Below are 19,091 nucleotides of genomic sequence, written 5' to 3' on the forward strand. Positions count from 1 at the left end.
TGTGGAAAAAGTGAAATGAGCAGGAAAATACATTTTATGTGAAGATGATTCTGATTCTGAAAAGGTTGAATGTGAAGGAAGAGGTTTTATTGTGAAAAGGTTGAATGTGAAGGAAGAGGTTTTATTGTGAAAAGGTTGAATGTGACGGAAAAACATTTGATTGTGAAAATGTTGAATATGCAGGAAAATGCATTTTATTGTGAAAGACATGTGCAGGAGAAAATGTATTGTGAAAAGGTCAAATGTGCAGGAAACGTCATTTTATTGTGAAAAGTGCGGGAAAATAGGCTTTTATTGTGAAAAAATAAAATGTGCAGAAAAATACATTTTATGTGAAGATGATTCTGAAAAGGTTGAATGTGAAGGAAGAGGTTTTATTGTGAAAAGGTTGAATGTGAAGGAAGAGGTTTTATTGTGAAAAGGTCGAATGGGCACGAAACGCCATTTTATTGTGAAAAGTGTGGGAAAATAGGCTTTTATTGTGTAAAAAGTGAAATGTGTGTGGTTCTTTCAGAGCATGCTGGAGGAGCAGGAAGTCTTTGGGGAGATGTCAGCCATCTCACTAGAGGGCGCTGCTGCTCACTGAAAGTCTTCTTCACTGACATCCACAAAATACTACAAACTTTTCTGCATACAAGTCAGTAATATTCATGCATTTTACACAGTTTTTACGCTTTTTTAGCAATAAACAATTCAACAAAGAGTCTGGAATCTTTTTTTGAATGTCAATTCCTTAAGTCACAGGTGTCAAACTCAAGGCCCGGGGGCCAGATGTGGCCCTCCACTTTGTTTTATTTGGCCCTGGAAAGCCTGGAAATGATATGTATCAATAAAGATTTAGATTTAGATTACAGTAAAAAGTACAGTAACTTTTCTTACTAAATGTATTCAGTACATGTAATCGCAAATTATGTTCACTTAAATATTGTCGAATTATACAAAAATATATTATTCAAACCATTTTTTCAATAGAAATAAGTACTAATAATGATTTCAAAGCAAGTTATCCATCAAATGGTGCAATGTCAAAGTAGCAATAGATTTCATGGTCAAATTGTGAAATTGACTGTGGTTTTTACAGCATTTTTCTCTAAATGGAAAAAATAAAATAAAAACATTTTTACTGTAATAAACTGTGATGCCGTTTTGGCATTTACACCGAAAAGTACTGAAAAATCTACAATTGTTGATTTGCGGTAAAAACAAACAAACAAAAAACTGGCAGCTCAGGTGCTAAAATGTTACTGTAGAATTGCTTTTTTTTTTAAATTTACATTAAAAAATTTTTTTAATTTTACAGCAAAATTCCGGCAACTGAGCTGCCTTTTTTTTTTTTTTTTCTTTTTTTTTTTTTTTACCATAAAAACAGCAGTACTGTTTCTAAGAAAATAGATGGATGGATAATATACTATTATATACATTTTGAGGTAAAAGAATTATTGCAACTTACCATATTACCAGAGCTTTCTCTGTTGCGGGTCCCAAACTCTGGAACGATCTCCCTCTCCATGTGAGACAGGCCCCTTCTTTGGCTATTTTTAAGACCCTTCTTAAAACCCATTTTTATTCACTGGCTTTTAACCCAGCATGAGACTTTGAACTGTTTTTAGCTTTTAACTTTTTTGAACTGTTTTTAACTTTTAAACTGTTTTTATCCAACAAACTGTTCTTAGGGTAATTTATATTTGCTTTTTAATTGTGTATTTTTATTTCTGTTTTAAATGTTATTTTTTAGTCTGTCCTTTGCCTCTATTTCTTTGTGGTGTACAGCCCTTTGTTTTTCAACTGTGCTTGTTTTTAAAGGGCTTTATAAATAAAGTTGGTATGGTATGGTATGGTATATTTTTTTTACATTTTAGTTTAAAAAAATCAACTTATAAAATGCATTAAAAAAATGGTGTAATAATAGTGCTCACTGTTAGACGCAGCCCTCTGGGGCCAAACATAACTGCATAACTTTAATATTTGATTTCTATTTACTGTTTTAATTGGGGCTTTTTTTTCCCCTTTTTAATCATATTTTTTTTAATTGTTTTTATATTGGTCTTTTATTTTTTGTTTTTATTCAGTCATTGGGGGAGCTAAGGATAATATTTGAACATTGTTTTTAATATTGTTGTGCTGCACTTTGGAAACAGTTTTGTTGTTTAAATGTGTTCTATAAATAAAGTGGATTGACACGATAATAACTGCTTTGTTGACGTCAACATTGAAACAGCGACCTGATTGGGTGATTACCATTTGGGGGCGGGGTTACTTCTTTGTAGGGCGTGTCCACTGGTGGCGGAAACTCCGACAAAAAGTAACAAAGATGTACTTTTTTTTTTTTTTTTTTTTGGAAATTTGACCAACGTTGTACATTTAGGGAGTGGATGTACACAAAGAATAATTAAATGATACACCTGAAGTTAAAAAGGGTATCTGCCAGTTTTTATTCGTCCGTCTTAAAAATGAATTTAGCAGCGTCATTGATCACGTGACTACTATCATTAATCACGTGACTACTGCCACGTTCGAACCGGATTGGTCGGTTTGTTTTTTTTTAGCCGCGCTGTGATTGGCCAATGAGAGCCGGCTTACCTGACAAGCGAGGCAAAGTGTGATCTTGCAGGAGTGGGCGTGGCCAGTTCTGGGAGAGAAAGTTCGAGGAAGGAAGTTGGAAAAATGTCCGAAGTGAAGAAAAGCTCCTCGCCGACTCTTTGACGGCAAAACATGGCGTCCGAGGGGAAGTTCCACGGCGGGGAACTTCTGGAAGTTGACATATGCGACGTCGAGGACGACTTCTGCGGCTTCCAGCGGTGGAATAAGAGCCCCGACGACGTCGAGGCATCGTTGTCCCCGGCACCGGCGCCGGAGCAGGTGTCCGGTTCCGCGGAGACTGACGACTGCGACCCAGACGCGCGGAACCCGAGGACGTCCATCGTGGACGGCCTGCTGGTGGAGCTCTACGAGACGTACAGCGGCGGCCGGAGGAACGCGGACAGCTGGGACAGTTCCACCGAGGCGTCCGGGCCGGACAGCTTCCTGGGCCGGTCCAACACCGGCTCCAGTTTCCTCCAGGAGCTCCAGGAGAAACACACCAGGAGGCACCAGGTCCGCTACCTGCACCAGAAAGGTCAGAGAACAAACATTATGTTCAGCAGAAGTCAAGTTCAAGTACCAATGATTGTCTCACACACACTAGTGTGGCGAAATTACCCCCCTGGGAGGTGAGGGGAGCAGTGAGCAGCAGCGGTGGCCGCGCCCAGGAATCATTTTGGGTGATTTAACCCCCAATTCCAACCCTTAAGTAGATAAGCAGTAGAATGGGTTGTACTTGTATAGCGCTTTTCTACCTTCAAGGTACTCAAAAAATGGATGGTAGCTTAACATCACTTCTTTATGATGTGGAGAAAAACAAAGTATGAACGGAACGCCATTTTATTGTGAAAAGTGTGGGGAAAATAGGCTTTATTGTGGACAAAGTGAAATGTGAAGATGATTCTGATTCTGAAAAGGTTGAATGTGAAAGAAGGTGTTTTATTGTGAGAAGGTTGAATGTGAAGGGAAAAAACATTTCATTGTGATAAAGACAAACGTGCAGGAGAAAAATGTTTTATTGTGAAAAGGTCGAATGTGCACGAAACAACATTTTATTGTGAAAAGTGTGGGAAAATGGGTTTTATTGTGGAAAAAGTGAAATGAGCAGGAAAATACATTTTATGTGAAGATGATTCTGATTCTGAAAAGGTTGAATGTGAAGGAAGAGGTTTTATTGTGAAAATGTTGAATGTGACGGAAGAGGTTTTATTGTGAAAAGGTCGAATGAGCACGAAACGACATTTTATTGTGAAAAGTGTGGGAAAATAGGTTTTATTGTGGAAAAAGTGAAATGTTATAATTTGTGATAAAGACAAACGTGCAGGAGAAAATGTTTTATTGTGAAAAGGTCGAATTGGCACGAAACGCCATTTTATTGTGAAAAGTGTGGGAAAATGGGTTTTATTGCGGAAAAAGTGAAATGAGCAGGAAAATACATTTTATGTGAAGATGATTCTGATTCTGAAAAGGTTGAATGTGAAGGAAGAGGTTTTATTGTGAAAAGGTTGAATGTGAAGGAAGAGGTTTTATTGTGAAAAGGTCGAATGTGCACGAAACGACATTTTATTGTGAAAAGTGCGGGGAAATAGATTTTATTGTGAAAAAAGGAAATGTGCAGGAAAATAAATGTTATCTGAAGATGATTCTGATTCTGAAAAGGTTGAATGTGAAGGAAGAGGTTTTATTGTGAAAAGGTTGAATGTGAAGGGAAATCCATTTTATTGTCAAAATGCAGGAAAATACATTTTATTGTGATAAAGACAAACGTGCAGGAGAAATTGTTTTATTGTGAAAATGTCAAATGTGCAGAAAACGCCATTTTTTTGGGAAAAGTGCGGGAAAATAGGTTTTATTATGAAAAAAGTGAAATGAGCAGAAAAATTAATTTTATGTGAAGATAATTCTGATTCTGAAAAGGTTGAATGTGAAGGAAGAGGTTTTATTGTGAAAAGGTTGAATGTGACGGAAAAACATTTTATTGTGAAAATGTTGAATATGCAGGAAAATACATGTTATAATTTGTGATAAAGACAAACATGCAGAAGAAAATGTTTTATTGTGAAAAGGTCGAATGTGCACGAAACAACATTTTATTGTGAAAAGTGTGGGAAAATAGGTTTTATTGTGTAAAAAGTGAAATGAGCAGGAAAATACATTTTATGTGAAGATAATTCTGATTCTGAAAAGGTTGAATGTGAAGGAAGAGGTTTTATTGTGAAAATGTTGAATGTGATGGAAGAGGTTTTATTGTGAAAAGGTTGAATGTGATGGAAGAGGTTTTATTGTGAAAAGGTTGAATGTGAAGGAAGAGGTTTTATTGTGAAAAGGTTGAATGTGAAGGAAAAACATTTTATTGTGAAAATGTTGAATATGCAGGAAAATACATGTTATAATTTGTGATAAAGACAAACGTGCAGGAGAAAATGTTTTATTGTGAAAAGGTTGAATGTGCACAAAACGCCATTTCATTGTGAAAAGTGCGGGGAAATAGATTTTATTGTGAAAAAAGGAAATGTGCAGGAAAATAAATGTATGTGAAGATGATTCTGATTCTGAAAAGGTTGAATGTGAAGGAAAAACATTTTATTGTGAAAATGTTGATTATGCAGGAAAATACATTAAGAGGTTTTATTGTGAAAAGGTTGAATGTGAAGAAAAATAACATTTTATTGTGAAAATGTTGAATATGCAGGAAAATACATGTTATAATTTGTGATAAGGACAAACGTGCAGGAGAAAATGTTTTATTGTGAAAAGGTCGAATGGGCACGAAACGCCATTTTATTGTGAAAAGTGTGGGAAAATAGGTTTTATTGTGGAGAAAGTGAAATGTGAAGATGATTCTGATTCTGAAAAGGTTGAATGTGAAGGAAGATGTTTTATTGTGAAAAGGTTGAATGTGAAGGGAAAAAACATTTCATTGTGATAAAGACAAACGTGCAGGAGAAAAATGTTTTATTGTGAAAAGGTCGAATGTGCACGAAACAACATTTTATTGGGAAAAGTGTGGGAAAATAGGTTTTATTGTGGAAAAAGTGAAATGTTATAATTTGTGATAAAGACAAACGTGCAGGAGAAAATGTTTTATTGTGAAAAGGTCGAATGTGCACGAAACGCCATTTTATTGTGAAAAGTGTGGGAAAATAGGTTTTATTGTGTAAAAAGTGAAATGAGCAGGAAAATACATTTTATGTGAAGATGATTCTGATTCTGAAAAGGTTGAATGTGAAGGAAGAGGTTTTATTGTGAAAAGGTTAAATGTGATGGAAGAGGTTTTATTGTGAAAATGTTGAATGTGATGGAAGAGGTTTTATTGTGAAAAGGTTGAATGTGAAGGAAGAGGTTTTATTGTGAAAAGGTTGAATGTGAAGGAAGAGGTTTTATTGTGAAAAGGTTGAATGTGAAGAAAAAAAACATTTTATTGTGAAAATGTTGAATATGCAGGAAAATACATGTTATAATTTGTGATAAAGACAAACGTGCAGGAGAAAATGTTTTATTGTGAAAAGGTCGAATGTGCACGAAACAACATTTTATTGGGAAAAGTGTGGGAAAATAGGTTTTATTGTGTAAAAAGTGAAATGAGCAGGAAAATGCATTTTATGTGAAGATGATTCTGATTCTGAAAAGGTTGAATGTGAAGGAAGAGGTTTTATTGTGAAAAGGTTGAATGTGAAGGAAGAGGTTTTATTGTAAAAAGGTTGAATGTGAAGGAAGAGGTTTTATTGTGAAAAGGTTGAATGTGAAGGAAGAGGTTTTATTGTAAAAAGGTTGAATGTGAAGGAAAAACATTTTATTGTGAAAAGTGTGGGAAAATAGGTTTTATTGTGGAAATAGTGAAATGTGAAGATGATTCTCATTCTGAGAAGGAAGAGGTTTTATTGTGAAAGGGTTGAACGTGAAGGGAAAAAATATTTTATTGTGATAAAGACAAACGTGCAGGAGAAAATGTTTTATTGTGAAAAGGTCGAATGTGCACGAAACGCCATTTTATTGTGAAAAGTGTGGGAAAATAGGTTTTATTGTGGAAATAGTGAAATGTGAAGATGATTCTGATTCTGAAAAGGTTGATGGTGAAGGAAGAGGTTTTATTGTGAAAAGGTTGAATGTGAAGGAAACGCCGTTTTATTGGGAAAAGCGCGGGGAAATAGGTTTTATTGTGGAAAAAGTGAAATGTGAAGATGATTCTGATTCTGAAAAGGTTGAATGTGAAGGAAGATGTTTTATTGTGAAAAGGTTGAATGTGAAGGGAAAAAACATTTCATTGTGATAAAGACAAACGTGCAGGAGAAAATGTTTTATTGTGAAAAGCTCGAATGTGCACAAAACGCCATTTTATTGTGAAAGGTGTGGGAAAATAGGTTTTATTGTGGACAAAGTGAAACGTGAAGATGATTCTGATTCTGAAAAGGTTGATGGTGAAGGAAGAGGTTTTATTGTGAAAAGGTTGAATGTGAAGGAAACGCCGTTTTATTGGGAAAAGCGCGGGGAAATAGGTTTTATTGTGGAAAAAGTGAAATGTGAAGATGATTCTGATTCTGAAAAGGTTGAATGTGAAGGAAGATGTTTTATTGTGAAAAGGTTGAATGTGAAGGGAAAAAACATTTCATTGTGATAAAGACAAACGTGCAGGAGAAAAAAATTTTATTGTGAAAAGGTCGAATGTGCACGAAACAACATTTTATTGTGAAAAGTGTGGGAAAATAGGTTTTATTGTGGAAAAAGTGAAATGTTATAATTTGTGATAAAGACAAACGTGCAGGAGAAAATGTTTTATTGTGAAAAGGTCGAATGTGCACGAAACGCCATTTTATTGTGAAAAGTGTGGGAAAATAGGTTTTATTGTGTAAAAAGTGAAATGAGCAGGAAAATACATTTTATGTGAAGATAATTATGATTCTGAAAAGGTTGAATGTGAAGCAAGAGGTTTTATTGTGAAAATGTTGAATGTGATGGAAGAGGTTTTATTGTGAAAAGGTTGAATGTGAAGGAAGAGGTTTTATTGTGAAAAGGTTGAATGTGAAGGAAGAGGTTTTATTGTGAAAAGGTTGAATGTGAAGGAAGAGGTTTTATTGTGAAAAGGTTGTATGTGAAGGAAGAGGTTTTATTGTGAAAAGGTTGAATGTGAAGGAAAAAAACAATTCATTGTGACAAAGACAAATGTGCAGGAGAAAATGTTTTATTGTGAAAAGGTCGAATGTGCAGGAAACGCCGTTTTATTGGGAAAAGCGCGGGGAAATAGGTTTTATTGTGGAAAAAGTGAAATGTGAAGATGATTCTGATTCTGAAAAGGTTGAATGTGAAGGAAGATGTTTTATTGTGAAAAGGTTGAATGTGAAGGGAAAAAACATTTCATTGTGATAAAGACAAACGTGCAGGAGAAAAATGTTTTATTGTGAAAAGGTCGAATGTGCACGAAACAACATTTTATTGTGAAAAGTGTGGGAAAATAGGTTTTATTGTGGAAAAAGTGAAATGTTATAATTTGTGATAAAGACAAACGTGCAGGAGAAAATGTTTTATTGTGAAAAGGTCGAATGTGCACGAAACGCCATTTTATTGTGAAAAGTGTGGGAAAATAGGTTTTATTGTGTAAAAAGTGAAATGAGCAGGAAAATACATTTTATGTGAAGATGATTCTGATTCTGAAAAGGTTGAATGTGAAGGAAGAGGTTTTATTGTGAAAATGTTGAATGTGAAGGAAGAGGTTTTATTGTGAAAATGTTGAATGTGATGGAAGAGGTTTTATTGTGAAAAGGTTGAATGTGAAGGAAGAGGTTTTATTGTGAAAAGGTTGAATGTGAAGGAAGAGGTTTTATTGTGAAAAGGTTGAATGTGAAGGAAGAGGTTTTATTGTGAAAAGGTTGAATGTGAAGGAAAAACATTTTATTGTGAAAATGTTGATTATGCAGGAAAATACATGTTATAATTTGTGATAAAGACAAACGTGCAGGAGAAAATGTTTTATTGTGAAAAGGTTGAATGTGCACAAAACGCCATTTTATTGTGAAAAGTGCGGGGAAATAGATTTTATTGTGAAAAAAGGAAATGTGCAGGAAAATAAATGTATGTGAAGATGATTCTGATTCTGAAAAGGTTGAATGTGAAGGAAAAACATTTTATTGTGAAAATGTTGATTATGCAGGAAAATACATGAAGAGGTTTTATTGTGAAAAGGTTGAATGTGCAGCTCTGCCATTTTATTGTGAAAAGTGCGGGAAAGTAGATTTTATTGTGGAAAAAGTGAAATGTGCAGGAAAATACATTTTATGTGAAGATGATTCTGAAAAGGTTGATAGTGAAGGAAGAGGTTCTAATGTGAAAGGGCTGAATATGAAGGAAAATACACTTTATTGTGAAAATTTCGAATCTGCAGGAAAATACATTTTATTGTGATAAAGACAAACGTGCAGGAGAAAATGTTTTATTGTGAAAAGGTCTAATGTGCAGGAAACGCCGTTTTATTGGGAAAGGCGCGGGGAAATAGGTTTTATTGTGAAAAAGTAAAATGGGCAGAGAAGGGTGTTTTATTTTGAAAAGGTTGAATGTGAAGGAAGAAGTTTTATTGTGAAAAGTGCGGGGATATTGATTTTATTGTGGAAAAAAATGAAATGTGCAGGAAAATACATTTTATCTGAAGATGATTCTGATTCTGAAAAGATTGATAGTGAAGGAAGAAGTTTTATTGTGAAAAGGTTGAATGTGAAGGAAAAGACATTTTATTGTGAAAATGTTGAATATGCAGGAAAATACATTTTATTGTGGTAAAGACAGATGTGCAGGAGGAATTTTTTTTATTGTGAAAAGGTTAAATGTGCAGGCAACGTCATTTTATTGTGAAAAGTGCTGGAAAATAGGCTTTATTGTGAAAAATTCAAATGTGCAGAAAAAGACATTTTATTTGAAGATAATTGTGATTCTGAAAAGGTTGAATGTGAAGGAAGAGGTTTTATTGTGAAAAGGTTGAATGTGAAGGAAAAAACATTTTATTGCGAAAATGTTGAATATGCAGGAAAATACATGTTATAATTTGTGATAAAGACAAACGTGCAGGAGAAAATGTTTTATTGTGAAAAGGTCTAATGTGCAGGAAACGCCGTTTTATTGGGAAAAGCGCGGGGAAATAGGTTTTATTGTGAAAAAGTAAAATGGGCAGAGAAGGGTGTTTTATTTTGAAAAGGTTGAATGTGAAGGAAGAAGTTTTATTGTGGAAAAAAATGAAATGTGCAGGAAAATACATTTTATCTGAAGATGATTCTGATTCTGAAAAGATTGATAGTGAAGGAAGAAGTTTTATTGTGAAAAAGTTGAATGTGAAGGAAAAGACATTTTATTGTGAAAATGTTGAATATGCAGGAAAATACATTTTATTGTGGTAAAGACAGATGTGCAGGAGGAATTTTTTTTATTGTGAAAAGGTTAAATGTGCAGGCAACGTCATTTTATTGTGAAAAGTGCGGGAAAATAGGCTTTATTGTGAAAAATTCAAATGTGCAGAAAAAGACATTTTATTTGAAGATAATTGTGATTCTGAAAAGGTTGAATGTGAAGGAAGAGGTTTTATTGTGAAAATGTTGAATATGCAGGAAAATACATTTCATTGTGATAAAGACAAACGTGCAGGACAAAATGTTTTATTGTGAAAAGGTCTAATGTGTAAGAAACGCTATTTTATTGTGAAAAGTGCGGGGAAATAGGTTTTTGTAGAAAAAGGAAATGTGCAGGAAAATGCATTTTATCTAAAGATGATTCAATAAAATGTATTTTCCTGCATATTCAACATTTTATTGTGAAAATGTTGAATATGCAGGAAAATACATTTTATTGTGAAAATGTTGAATATGCAGGAAAATACATTTTATTGTGAAAATGTTGAATATGCAGGAAAATACATTTTATTGTGATAAAGACAAACATGCAGGACAAAATGTTTTATTGTGAAAAGGTCTAATGTGCAGTAAACGCTATTTTATTGTGAAAAGTGCGGGGAAATAGGTTTTTGTGGAAAAAGGAAATGTGCAGGAAAATACATTTTATCTAAAGATGATTCAATAAAATGTATTTTCCTGCATATTCAACATTTTATTGTGAAAATGTTGAATATGCAGGAAAATACATTTTATTGTGAAAATGTTGAATATGCAGGAAAATACATTTTATTGTGAAAATGTTGAATATGCAGGAAAATACATTTTATTGTGAAAATGTTGAATATGCAGGAAAATACATTTATTGTGATAAAGACAAACATGCAGGAGAAAATGTTTTATTGTGAAAAGTTCTAATGTGCAGGAAACGCTATTTTATTTGGAAAAGTGTGGGGAAATAGGTTTTATTGTGGAAAAAGGAAATGTGCAAGAAAATACATTTTATCTAAAGATGATTCAATAAAATGTATTTTCCTGCATATTCAACATTTTCACAATAAAATGTTTAATATGCAGGAAAATACATTTTATTGTGATAAAGACTAACGTGCAGGAGAAAATGTTTTATTGTGAAAAGGTCTAATGTGCAGGAAACACTGTTTTATTGGGAAAAGCGCGGGGAAATGGGTTTTATTGTGAAAAAGTGAAATGTGCAGAGAAGGATGTTTTATTTTGAAAAGGTTGAATGTGTAGGAAAATATATTTATTGTGAAAAGATCGGTAGAAGATGGATGGATGGAGGGTTTAATGTGCCGCAAAAGAGGTTTTATTGTGAGAAGGTTGAGTGTGAAGGAAGAAGTTTTATTGTGAAAAGTGCGGGAAATAGATTTTATTGTGGAAAAAATGAAATGTGCAGGAAAATACATTTTATCTGAAGATGATTCTGATTCTGAAAAGGTTTACAGGAAGGAAGAGGTGTTATTGTGAAAAGGTGAAATGTGAAGGAAAATACATTTTATTGTGAAAATGTTGAATATGCAGGAAAATACATTTTATTGTGATAAGGACAAACATGCAGGACAAAATGTTTTATTGTGAAAAGGTCTAATGTGCAGGAAACGCTCTTTTATTGTGAAAAGTGCGGGGAAATAGGTTTTTGTGGAAAAAGGAAATGTGCAGGAAAATACATTTTATCTAAAGATGATTCAATAAAATGTATTTTCCTGCATATTCAACATTTTCACAATAAAATGTATTTTCCTGCATATTCAACATTTTATTGTGAAAATGTTGAATATGCAGGAAAATACATTTTATTGTGAAAATGTTGAATATGCAGGAAAATACATTTTATTGTGAAAATGTTGAATATGCAGGAAAATACATTTTATTGTGATAAAGACAAACATGCAGGACAAAATGTTTTATTGTGAAAAGGTCTAATGTGCAGGAAACACTGTTTTATTGGGAAAAGCGTGGGGAAATGGGTTTTATTGTGGAAAAAGTGAAATGTGCAGAGAAGGATGTTTTATTTTGAAAAGGTTGAATGTGTAGGAAAATATATTTATTGTGAAAAGATCAGTAGAAGATGGATGGATGGAGGGTCTAATGTGCCACAAAAGAGGTTTTATTGTGAAAATGTTGAGTGTGAAGGAAGAAGTTTTATTGTGAAAAGTGCGGGGAAATAGATTTTATTGTGGAAAAAATGAAATGTGCAGGAAAATACATTTTATCTGAAGATGATTCTGATTCTGAAAAGGTTTACAGGAAGGAAGAGGTTTTATTGTGAAAAGGTGAAATGTGAAGGAAAATACATTTTATTGTGATAAAGACAAACGTGCAGGACAAAATGTTTTATTGTGAAAAGGTCTAATGTGCAAGAAACGCTATTTTATTGGGAAAAGTGCGGGGAAATAGGTTTTATTGTTGAAAAAGGAAATGTGCAGGAAAATACATTTTATCTAAAGATGATTCAATAAAATGTATTTTCCTGCATATTCAACATTTTATTGTGAAAATGTTGAATATGCAGGAAAATACATTTTATTGTGAAAATGTTGAATATGCAGGAAAATACATTTTATTGTGAAAATGTTGAATATGCAGGAAAATACATTTTATTGTGAAAATGTTGAATATGCAGGAAAATACATTTTATTGTGAAAATGTTGAATATGCAGGAAAATACATTTTATTGTGAAAATGTTGAATATGCAGGAAAATACATTTATTGTGATAAAGACAAACATGCAGGAGAAAATGTTTTATTGTGAAAAGTTCTAATGTGCAGGAAACGCTATTTTATTTGGAAAAGTGCGGGGAAATAGGTTTTATTGTGGAAAAAGGAAATGTGCAAGAAAATACATTTTATCTGAAGATGATTCAATAAAATGTATTTTCCTGCATATTCAACATTTTCACAATAAAATGTTTAATATGCAGGAAAATACATTTTATTGTGATAAAGACTAACGTGCAGGAGAAAATGTTTTATTGTGAAAAGGTCTAATGTGCAGGAAACACTGTTTTATTGGGAAAAGCGCGGGGAAATGGGTTTTATTGTGAAAAAGTGAAATGTGCAGAGAAGGATGTTTTATTTTGAAAAGGTTGAATGTGTAGGAAAATATATTTATTGTGAAAAGATCGGTAGAAGATGGATGGATGGAGGGTTTAATGTGCCGCAAAAGAGGTTTTATTGTGAAAATGTTGAGTGTGAAGGAAGAAGTTTTATTGTGAAAAGTGCGGGAAATAGATTTTATTGTGGAAAAAATGAAATGTGCAGGAAAATACATTTTATCTGAAGATGATTCTGATTCTGAAAAGGTTTACAGGAAGGAAGAGGTTTTATTGTGAAAAGGTGAAATGTGAAGGAAAATACATTTTATTGTGAAAATGTTGAATATGCAGGAAAATACATTTTATTGTGATAAGGACAAACATGCAGGACAAAATGTTTTATTGTGAAAAGGTCTAATGTGCAGGAAACGCTCTTTTATTGGGAAAAGTGCAGGGAAATAGGTTTTTGTAGAAAAAGGAAATGTGCAGGAAAATACATTTTATCTAAAGATGATTCAATAAAATGTATTTTCCTGCATATTCAACATTTTATTGTGAAAATGTTGAATATGCAGGAAAATACATTTTATTGTGAAAATGTTGAATATGCAGGAAAATACATTTTATTGTGAAAATGTTGAATATGCAGGAAAATACATTTTATTGTGAAAATGTTGAATATGCAGGAAAATACATTTTATTGTGATAAGGACAAACATGCAGGACAAAATGTTTTATTGTGAAAAGGTCTAATGTGCAGGAAACGCTCTTTTATTGTAAAAAGTGCGGGGAAATAGGTTTTTGTGGAAAAAGGAAATGTGCAGGAAAATACATTTTATCTAAAGATGATTCAATAACATGTATTTTCCTGCATATTCAACATTTTCACAATAAAATGTTGAATATGCAGGAAAATACATTTTATTGTGATAAAGACAAACATGCAGGACAAAATGTTTTATTGTGAAAAGGTCTAATGTGCAGGAACGTCATTTTATTGGGATAAGTGCGGGGGAAATAGGTTTTATTGTGGAAAAGTGAAATGTGCAGAGAAAGATGTTTTATTTTGAAAAGTTTGAATGTGAACCAATGATCGTCACACACACACACACTAGGTGTAGCGAAATTATTCTCTGCATTTGACCCACCACCCTTGATCACCCCCTGGTTAGGTTAGGTGAGGGGAGCAGTGAGCAGCAGCGGGAATTATTTTTGCTGATTTAACCCCCAATTCCAAGCCTTGATGCTGAGTGCTCAACTTCTGGAATTTCCTGTGATTCCGTTTTTTTCCGACTTAAAAGCTGTGATGACCATAAGGCTAATGGGTGTGTTGACAGCTTACCCACACGGTAAACACAGGCGGGGTCAGGGGGTGTGTCATGTGACCTCAGGTCAAGTTACACACTGCACTTCCTGACCTCCTGCTGTGTGCACTTCTGTACTCACACTTGATGAAGTGCACTGCACACTTACTTCCTGAGAGTGCTCAGTCCCAAATCTTTTACTTTTTTTTAAATTGTGAACTGTAACCACTTAAGTTAGCTCCTCCCCTTCCGCTGCGTAGTACTTGAGTACACATTAAAGCACGCACTCACACTTTTCTATAAGAATTTCAACTTCAAAGGTTCTCTGCTGCCCCCTGTTGGTTTGGAGGATGACACCAATCAACAGCATGTTTTCTACCGTGTCTGACAGACGCACAATAAAACAAATGCAATGGGAAAACGCTGCAAATTAAAAAAAAATGCTGCAATCACATTCAGCAGATGCCGAATACAAAATAAAAATGGTACAAATGCCAAAAACACACACAAACCCTGAAAACAAGTGGATGGGAGAAATGCTGCAGGTCGACGGAAGCCAACTGGAGTTAGCCAGGCTTGCAGGAAGTTATCCAGGCCACTAGGGGTGCCAGACCTTCAACGTCTTCATTGTGGCATGGTTGAATGTGCTCATACACGCTGGAATATTTTGACCACTTTTTACATTTAAATGTGTTTATTAAATATATAATTAAAAAATCATATTTTTTTGATACAATCAAATTAATAAAATAACAAATAATAATAAATATAATAATAATAAAGTAATGAAATAAAATATTATAATAAAACATTTAAATAACAATGATAAAGTATTAAATAACTGTTAGAAATCCACTATTTTGTATGTTTAAATGTGTTTATTAAATATATAATACAAAAATCTTATTTTTTGATACAAAAAATAATAAAATAACAAATAATAATAAATATAATAGTAATAAAATAAATTAATGAAATAAAATGTTATAATAAAACATTTAAATAAAAATGATAAAGTATTAAATAACTGTTAGAAATCCACTATTTTGTATGTTTAAATGTGTTTATTAAATATACAATACAAAAATCATATTTTTTGATACAAAAAAATTAATAAAATAACAAATAATAATAAAATAAATTAATGAAATAAAATGTTATAATAAAAGATTTAAATAAAAATGATAAAGTATTAAATAACTGTTAGAAATCCACCATTTTGTATGTTTAAATGTGTTTATTAAATATATAATACAAAAATCATATTTTTTGATACAAAAAATAATAATAAAATAACAAATAATAATAATAATAAATATAATAATAATAAAATAAATTAATGAAATAAAATGTTATAATAAAACATTTAAATAAAAATGATAACGTATTAAATAACTGTTAGGAATCCACTATTTTGTATGTTTAAATGTGTTTATTAAATATACAATACAAAAATCATATTTTTTGATACAAAAAATTAATAAAATAACAAATAATAATAAATATAATAATAATAAAATAAATTAATGAAATAAAATGTTATAATAAAACATTTAAATAAAAATGATAAAGTATTAAATAACTGTTAGAAATCCACTATTTTGTATGTTTAAATGTGTTTATTAAATATACAATACAAAAATCATATTTTTTTATACAAAAAATTAATAAAATAACAAATAATAATAATAAAATAAATTAATGAAATAAAATGTTATAATAAAAGATTTAAATAAAAATAATAAAGTATTAAATAACTGTTAGAAATCCACTATTTTGTATGTTTAAATGTGTTTATTAAATATATAATACAAAAATCATATTTTTTGATACAAAAAATAATAATAAAATAACAAATAATAATAATAAATATAATAATAATAAAATAAATTAATGAAATAAAATGTTATAATAAAACATTTAAATAAAAATGATAAAGTATTAAATAACTGTTAGAAATCCACTATTTTGTATGTTTAAATGTGTTTATTAAATATACAATACAAAAATCATATTTTTTGATACAAAAAATTAATAAAATAACAAATAATAATAAATATAATAATAATAAAATAAATTAATGAAATAAAATGTTATAATAAAACATTTAAATAAAAATTAAAAAAGTATTAAATAACTGTTAGAAATCCACTATTTTGTATGTTTTGTGATTCTTATGCTTTACTGCTAGTTTTCTAACTGTTTTAATGGCTTATCTTTTATTGTTTTAAAAGGTTGACTGTGAAGGAAAAAACACTTTATTGTGAGAATGTTGAATATGCAGGAAAATACATTTTGTTGTGATAAAGACAAATGTGCAGGAGAAAATGTTTTATTGTGAAAAGGTTGAAATGTGCAGGAAAATACATTTTATCTGATTCAATAAAAAAAAAAAAATCCTGCATATTCAACATTTCCACAATAAAATGTTGAATATGCAGGAAAATAAAATGTATTGTGATAAAGACAAACGTGCAGGAGAAAATGTTTTATTGTGAAAAGGTTGAATGTGCAGATACGCCACTTTATTGTGAAAAGTGCGGGAAAATGGATTTTATTGTAATAAAATAAAATGTGCAGGAAAATGCATTTTGAAAATGCAGGTTGAATGTGCAGATACGCCATTTTATTGTGAAAAGTGCGGGAAAGTACATTTTATTGTGAAAAAAACAAATGTGCAGATAATTCTGATTCTAAAAAAGTTGAATGTGAAGAGGGATGTTTTATTGTGAAAAGGTTGAATGTGAAGGAAAAAATACTTTATTGTGAGAATGTTGAATATGCAGGAAAATACATTTTCACAATAAAATGTTGAATATGCAGGAAAATAAATGTTATTGTGATAAAGACAAACGTGCAGGAGAAAATGTTTTATTGTGAAAAGGTTGAATGTGCAGCTATGCCATTTTATTGGGAAAAGTGCGGGAAAATAGATTTTATTGTAATAAAATAAAATGTGCAGGAAAATGCATTTTATCTGAAGATTATTCTGATTCTGAAAAGGTTGATAGTGAAGGAAGAGGTTTTATTGTGAAAAGGTTGAATGTGAAGGAAAAATGTTTTTTTATTGTGATAAAGACAAACGTGCAGGAGGAAATGTTTTATTGTGAAAAGGTTGAATGTGCAGATACGCCATTTTATTGTGAAAAGTGCGGGGAAGTACATTTTATTGTGAAAAAGTCAAATGTGCAGGAAAATACATTTTATGTGAAGATAATTCTGATTCTAAAAAAGTTGAATGTGAAGAGGGATGTTTTATTGTGAAAAGGTTGAATGTGAAGGAAAAAACACTTTATTGTGAGAATGTTGAATATGCAGGAAAATACATTTTCACAATAAAATGTTGAATATGCAGGAAAATAAATGTTATTGTGATAAAGACAAACGTGCAAGAGAAAATGTTTTATTGTGAAAAGGTTGAATGTGCAGATACGCCACTTTATTGTGAAAAGTGCAGGAAAATAGATTTTATTGTAATGAAATAAAATGTGCAGGAAAATGCATTTTATCTGAAGATGATTCTGATTCTGAAAAGGTTGATAGTGAAGGAAGAGGTTTTGTTGTGAAAAGGTTGAATGTGAAGGAAAAATGTTTTTTTATTGTGATAAAGACAAACGTGCAGGAGGAAATGTTTTATTGTGAAAAGGTTGAATGTGCAGATACGCCATTTTATTGTGAAAAGTGCGGGGAAAGTACATTTTATTGTGGAAAAATTTAAAGGTTCAGATAATTCTGATTCTAAAAAAGTTGAATGTGAAGAGGGATGTTTTATTGTGAAAAGGTTGAATGTGAAGGAAAAAACACTTTATTGTGAGAATGTTGAATATGCAGGAAAATACATTTTCACAATAAAATGTTGAATATGCAGGAAAATAAATGTTATTGTGATAAAGACAAACGTGCAAGAGAAAATGTTTTATTGTGAAAAGGTTGAATGTGCAGCTATGCCATTGTATTGTGAAAAGTGTGGGAAAATAGATTTTATTGTAATAAAATAAAATGTGCAGGAAAATGCATTTTATCTGAAGATGATTCTGATTCTGAAAAGGTTGATAGTGAAGGAAGAGGTTTTATTGTGAAAAGGTTGAATGTGAAGGAAAAATGTTTTTTTTTATTGTGATAAAGACAAACGTGCAGGAGGAAATGTTTTATTGTGAAAAGGTTGAATGTGCAGATACGCCATTTTATTGTGAAAAGTGCGGGAAAGTACATTTTATTGTGAAAAAATTAAATGTTCAGATAATTCTGATTCTAAAAAAGTTGAATGTGAAGAGGGATGTTTTATTGTGAAAAGGTTGAATGTGAAGGAAAAAACACTTTATTGTGAGAATGTTGAATATGCAGGAAAATACATTTTCACAATAAAATGTTGAATATGCAGGAAAATAAATGTTATTGTGATAAAGACAAACGTGCAAGAGAAAATGTTTTATTGTGAAAAGGTTGAATGTGCAGCTACGCCATTTTATTGGGAAAAGTGCGGGAAAATAGATTTTATTGTAATAAAATTTAATGTGCAGGAAAATGCATTTTATCTGAAGATGATTCTGATTCTGAAAAGGTTGATAGTGAAGGAAGAGGTTTTATTGTGAAAAGGTTGAATGGGAAGGAAAAATGTTTTTTTATTGTGATAAAGACAAACGTGCAGGAGGAAATGTTTTATTGTGAAAAGGTTGAATGTGCAGATACGCCATTTTATTGTGAAAAGTGCGGGAAAGTACATTTTATTGTGAAAAAATTAAATGTTCAGATAATTCTGATTCTAAAAAAGTTGAATGTGAAG

The 19,091-nt window shown here is 31.6% G+C and overlaps 2 protein-coding genes across 2 annotated transcripts in view; both read left to right on the forward strand.

The window, feature by feature from the left end:
* LOC133621496 (liprin-beta-1-like) overlaps positions 1-703 on the forward strand; it is a 91,443-nt gene extending 90,740 nt beyond the window's left edge. The window contains exon 25 of the mRNA XM_061983547.1: positions 515-703. Coding sequence (XP_061839531.1) covers positions 515-586 — 72 coding nt within the window. The 3' untranslated portion in view covers positions 587-703. The remainder of the gene's footprint in view (positions 1-514) is intronic.
* Positions 704-2,446: 1,743 nt separating this feature from the next.
* The window catches only part of tbc1d30 (TBC1 domain family, member 30), a 104,270-nt gene continuing 87,625 nt past the window's right edge, over positions 2,447-19,091 (forward strand). Inside the window, exon 1 of the mRNA XM_061983543.1 lies at positions 2,447-3,115. Within this exon, the coding sequence (XP_061839527.1) occupies positions 2,713-3,115 (403 nt within the window). The 5' untranslated portion in view covers positions 2,447-2,712. The remainder of the gene's footprint in view (positions 3,116-19,091) is intronic.

The sequence above is a fragment of the Nerophis lumbriciformis genome, linkage group LG25, assembly GCF_033978685.3.
Source record: "Nerophis lumbriciformis linkage group LG25, RoL_Nlum_v2.1, whole genome shotgun sequence".
NCBI classification, from domain to species: domain Eukaryota; kingdom Metazoa; phylum Chordata; class Actinopteri; order Syngnathiformes; family Syngnathidae; genus Nerophis; species Nerophis lumbriciformis.